At 41.1% G+C, this 5663-nt stretch overlaps 1 protein-coding gene across 1 annotated transcript in view; it reads left to right on the forward strand.

Moving 5' to 3' along the window:
* Window positions 1-2108: 2108 nt before the first annotated feature.
* The window catches only part of MYO1E (myosin IE), a 48448-nt gene continuing 44893 nt past the window's right edge, over window positions 2109-5663 (forward strand). Inside the window, exons 1-4 of the mRNA XM_026045731.1 lie at window positions 2109-2198; window positions 2265-2408; window positions 4602-4691; window positions 5542-5636. Of these exons, the coding sequence (XP_025901516.1) occupies window positions 2109-2198; window positions 2265-2408; window positions 4602-4691; window positions 5542-5636 (419 nt within the window). The remainder of the gene's footprint in view (window positions 2199-2264; window positions 2409-4601; window positions 4692-5541; window positions 5637-5663) is intronic.

The raw sequence follows: 5663 nt of genomic DNA on the forward strand, positions 1-5663 counted from the left end.
CTTAGGATTAATGTATGAAGCCCTTGTCCTCCTCTGAAGTTATTCTACTTGATCAGGTAGGGTTTGATAGCATTGCTYGCACAGAGACATGATGTTTCCTCACATCTACTGTCGTGTACTTGTCCTTTGGTTTAWTCACTTACCTGTTGCTCAGCCAGGTCATGCACAACTTGGTGATGAGTGTCATCCTCTGTGCTTCCCTTGATCCTGCGCCGCTTTGTCTGTGCTACTGGGGCATTTTCAGTAGAATATCTGAAATGGCTGATAAGGACGCTGAGGAAAATTATACTTTACTGTTGGACTTTGGTTTTCTAAAATCGCCTGACCTTCAGCTGATCTTTCAGACACGTCTTGCAAAAATTTCCCCCGATTAATTGGTTCCTTCGTTTTCTTGATGCTTCCAGATCATTTCTTCCATTGTGTAAATAGAAAATTGGCAAGTCTTACACAAACAAAACGAATTTAAGATTATTATAAGTTAACGTAAGGTCGCATATGTTCAAGAGAATTGCTAAGTTTGTACTCTTTTAAATATATTTACCTCTGCTATTTTACATTTAAACACGTTCTTTCACATTCAGGGTCACAGTTGTTCTGCACAGTTAGCAGTGGGGAAGCCAAGCGGAGGAGGAGGCCTCCTAAGAAGGAGTCCGCAGTGGGCAAACGGGTCTGTTCTTAGCACAACTAATCCAACCTGTGATAAAAATTCAATTAGTCCTTGTGGTTTTTTATCAGTTTGTTGGGTTGAGATGAAGCCGTTGCATAGGCACCCAAAGCACTGTGTGTGCTAGTATGCATTAAATCTGTGTCTTCATTAGTCTCAAATGGCTTTTTCCCCCTCTAATAGTTGCAACAAAGTCTGTGGACAAAGCTTGCCACTTTAGCCAGCACTRCCTGAAGTAACAGCCTTGTGCTCTCTGGACTCCAGTTCTTTTCCTGCCCTTATACCTTGTGGTGGTACAAGTGCATTCCCTTTTACATGAGGAAAATAATTGGTAGAAGCACCTTATATGTTATTACAGTTGCAGAGGTCACTGGCTAGTGTGGACGTGCTGTGGACCCAAAGACTGCACCTCTGCAAATCAGTGTCTCCAACAGCTAAATGCTTGTTTGTAGCCATACTGTTCCCTATAAATCCATATTTTATAATTTACAAGGTGTAATTGTGTGTTATCTTATTCTGCAAAATAGTTTAAAATAGTAACTTGTGATGAATATGAGTTTGCCCTGTAAAATGCATGAGGGGGTGAAACCAAATCTCAGTGTTTGAAACTGTGATGTTCAGAGATGGGAGGGAATACATCAAATTGCCATTCTGTTGGCCACATCTTCCTCATGTGCTTTACAACATACACGATAATGTGCCTGCGTAAAAAGTATTAATTTGAGCATTACTGATTTCAGTAAGATGCAAACAAAATTTGACCAAAAAAAAAGGCAAAAGGACAGAATTGCTTTTTCTGGTAGGATGCAGGGGACAGATTTGGGATCAACTCAGTTAATTACATTGATCTGGAGTGAATTTTAATCATTTTCTGAGTGTATYACAGAGCCTAGCTGCTGTTCAAATGAGCTGGAGAAAACACATTTTGGTTTCAGCTGGTATAACTTGAAATGTCACTAGTTTTCAGAAGCCTCCTGAAATAGTAGTCTGGGAGTGTGGGGAACAAATGTCTATTTGGATGTCAGTGAAGTGCAGTGACTAACAGATCAGAGGGACTGTTAAGACACGCAGCCTGACGAGCGGCCCAGCATCATGTGCAGAACAGCACTGAGGCAGCCCTGCTGCAGGCCTCCATCTGAGCATCAGCACATGTCCAGATTTCACTTCAAGACTGCAGAGGCTGGAGATGCTCCAAAATCGCTATTTAATAGTTCAGATGGTTAATTATCATCCTCACTGCAATAATTGCACTGTGTGAGTGTGATTTTTTGCATCCTTAGCTTCCAATAATTATATCTCAGTTGGAATAACATGGTTTGGGAAACTGCCTGCCATCTGAAAGCCCGTCTGGATGTAGACACTTATAAATGCTCCTTAAACTACGTTCTGATCATTGAGGGCAGTGTGATGCTTTGCTTAACAGATGAGGGGTGGGAATGCTGACATGGTTCATGTACATTCTTGCACGGGCCTGGATCAAGCAATAGAGTTCAACATGAGGAAAATGTTTGGGAAACTGGAACTGGAGTGGATGGTTTGCGGTTGTTTAATGCCAATGAGAAGCATAGTAACTTTTTTTTTGCTGTTGATTGTATTGCAGGGCAGCAAAGGACACTACAGATACCACTGGCAGAGCCACAATGTCAAGCAGAGTGGAGTGGACGATATGGTCCTTCTCTCCAAAATCACAGAGGACTCGATAGTGGAGAACCTGAAGAAGCGATACATGGATGACTATATTTTCGTATCCTTTATGACATTGTTTCTCTTGGGAATATCTGAAGAACTATAGTGTCTGCAGTGTCTGCACATATTTATTTATTCCTTTTTTTTAACTGTGATTAATGAAAATATGAAAGATTCAAATACCTGAACATAACTGAGCAGGAAAAAGAGATATTAGCAGCAGAGGTTCGCTTTTCTTTTCGAAATGTATCAAAGAACTTCCTTGAAATAAAATACTAGTCACTATTTCATTTTTAGCTTTCACAGAATAACATGAGCAGTGACAAATTTGGTAGACTAGTCAGCATAGTTATATACTAGATGACAATTTAATTTATCCTTCTGCTTTAGCAGACSAGCTTTAGCTGGTCTTTGTACTACTTAAAAGAATCTAGAGAAAAGTTTCCTTGAAGAGTTTAATTTGTTTTGCAGAAAGAGAAATTTAACATCTCCTGGCTATTTCCATACGCTCAGAGAATAAGACTAAAGAGCAACCCAATTTAGGCCTGAGAGAGAAGCAGCGTTGCAGCTGTGTCGATGTTTCCTTCCCAAACTGCCTAACTTTGTCATAAGGGTGTGCTCATGTTTCTGTGCATCTTCTGGTCAGGAAAATGGCATTATAAACAATTTTGCCATATAGAAAGGCAATAAAGTTAGGAGTAATTTGTCAGACTGATGGGGCAGCATACAGAGGCCAGAAAAATTATGTTCTTGCTGTTAGTCACACAGACACATCCCTTCAGAACACTTCATGTTCTCCTACTCTTGGGAGCTTTGTGCTCATGAATGCATTTTGCATGAATACACTTTATTTTTTGTTTCTACTTCCCTAAAAAAAATGTGGAAGCTTTACATAAGAGATGGTGTTTCTGTTGAAGCACGATTTTTTTTTCCCCAGAGGAGTTTGTGGTTATATGAGGAAGAGGATTCTACTTTAATTATAATTCCTTTAGATGGGGAAAAAAGAAGACTTTGCAGTTTGGAAAGTTGTCATTCTCCATGGGAGAGCATCTCTTGAATCTTTGAATGGTCTCAATTTCATGTGTGTCCACCCATGAATGAGCATTTTTCTGTGCCACTTTGTATAGAGATTACCAAATCTCCAGAGAAAATGCAGTCATTGTATGCCAATGGAAGACTGTCACTTTAGATGTTTATGCTGACAGAATGACTGCTCAATTTATTATTCTGGAGATCTGTATGTTGTTAGTCTAAATTAAAAAAAAAAAWKRAAAAAAAACAGTGCAGATTCATAATACAGAGATTATGTTCACTGATTTGTAGTTTTTCTGTAATGTGACACTATTTTGTGCTGGCGTCATAGTAATGTAGTCTTATATAAAAAAATATTTGAGTTTTCCCACTTTTGTATGGGAAGCTTAGGCAGTAAGTTTGCCTGTGAGCAAGTCCAGATCACTAGATGAAACCTGCAGTCTAGTATTTTGGACCTGGGTCCATGGGTGCAAGTCAACTCCAGGATCAATGAACCAGTCCTGCCTCTGAGGTCATCTCAGTTGCTTCATACATGTGTGCAGCAGCTCCAACTCCAAAGGTTTCTGCAGCATTCGTGTGTGCTAGCTTGGGGTAAATGTATCATCTATACAGAGGAATTGTGTCTTCCAGCAGTGAGATTAAGCTACCAACTAACCTGAAGCTCAGAGTGGTGTCTCCTAGGGCAGCCTGCAGCACAGGACATGCTCCTCTCCAGGGGCAGTTAATAAAGCGACTGCAGCTCCGGTCTCGTCCACGCTGGGTGCCGCCTGGTCCGTGCGCACCAGCTCGGCTCTGTCTGTGCGTGATCACGATCCGCCCCTGCAACCCCTTCAGTGAAGGTCAAAACAACTTTTTCCAACACTGATAAAATGACCCTTACAGAGGGGTGAAACAGTTCAAATATGCCATTTCCTTTTTCTATTTTTGTTCGGAATGTGTCAGATTTGSACAGTCAGTGTGTTTTTAAACTTAGCTTGTTCTAAGAAGATGAGTATTTTGACATGATAAAAGTTTTCCCATTGTGTGATCTGTGTACAGTTTTGAAAGCCCAGTAATTTCATTTTTATTACAAGTATTGCAAGCCATGGTTATTTAATATTATATAGAAGCTTTGTTGTTTAATATATTGAAAAGTTACGTGACAGTCGCTAGYGATAAGATTTTACAAAAATATAGTTACTGAGACAGTGTTACAGACCTTAACTGCTTGTGAACACAGACCTATATCGGCTCGGTGCTGATCTCGGTGAATCCCTTCAAGCAGATGCCGTACTTCGGGGAGAAGGAAATCGAGATGTACCAGGGAGCTGTAAGTGGAGGGGCAGGGGGGCTAGAAGGGGGCTCTGCTGGCCTGAGCTCCCKGCAGCGTTTGCCCTGCTCCTGGCCTGCGAGAGCTCGCTGGTGTCCCTCGTGCACGAGCACATCTTAGGCTGCGTTGTCTACAGCATCAAATACTAATCTTAAATACTGATTCTAAGGAAAAATCTTGTACTGATTGACGCTGGCCCATATCCGTTTTTGTGCCCTGGCAAGCCTGCCCTCCTGCCGAGGCAGTTCTTAAACTAGTCATTAAAAACTGAACGTTAGTGGACTTGGAGACTGAGATCTCCAAAAATGGGCAAAAAGAGATGCTCAGAATAGATGCCAGTTTCCAAAAGATCAATGAAGAAGGGATGAGCATCAGGACATGAGGGTCTTCGTTCAATTTAGTGCTCTGCTGGAGCCAGGTGCATCCGCAGGGGAAGTCGCTGGGTCGGAGTGGGTCCCGAGGAGGGAACGCAGCCGCACGGCACTGGGCCCTGTGGCCTCCTCCAGCTAGTCTGCTGTTAGTGTGACTGTGGCTGCAAGAGGCTTAAATTATATGAGTTTCTCTTGGACTAGTGCTGTCTTTCAAGCACAACTCATTTTTAGAACAGAGTGTTTACAATAGTTGAGAAGAAAATTATGGATGAGTGGAAGACTAGTAACAAAACCAGAGGCTTTGGTTTGTTTTAATTAAACAAACAAACAAAAACATTCCAGAGAAAATTCAGTGCAAAATTGGGAGGCAGATTGCTTTTCCTGGAAAAATAACTCTTCCAATTTAAGCAAAGATTTATATTATTCTTTCTGCTTTGTTTAATTCCTGTTGAAAATATATGCTCTATTTCCCCTCCTAGGCACAGTATGAAAACCCACCACATATTTATGCTCTTGCAGACAGCATGTACAGAAACATGATTATTGACAGAGAAAACCAGTGTGTCATTATTAGGTAAGGAAAAGCTTGATGAAAGAAATT

Source organism: Nothoprocta perdicaria, unplaced genomic scaffold (genome assembly GCF_003342845.1).
Source record: "Nothoprocta perdicaria isolate Ctin4 unplaced genomic scaffold, notPer1 scaffold_41, whole genome shotgun sequence".
Lineage (NCBI taxonomy): Eukaryota > Metazoa > Chordata > Aves > Tinamiformes > Tinamidae > Nothoprocta > Nothoprocta perdicaria.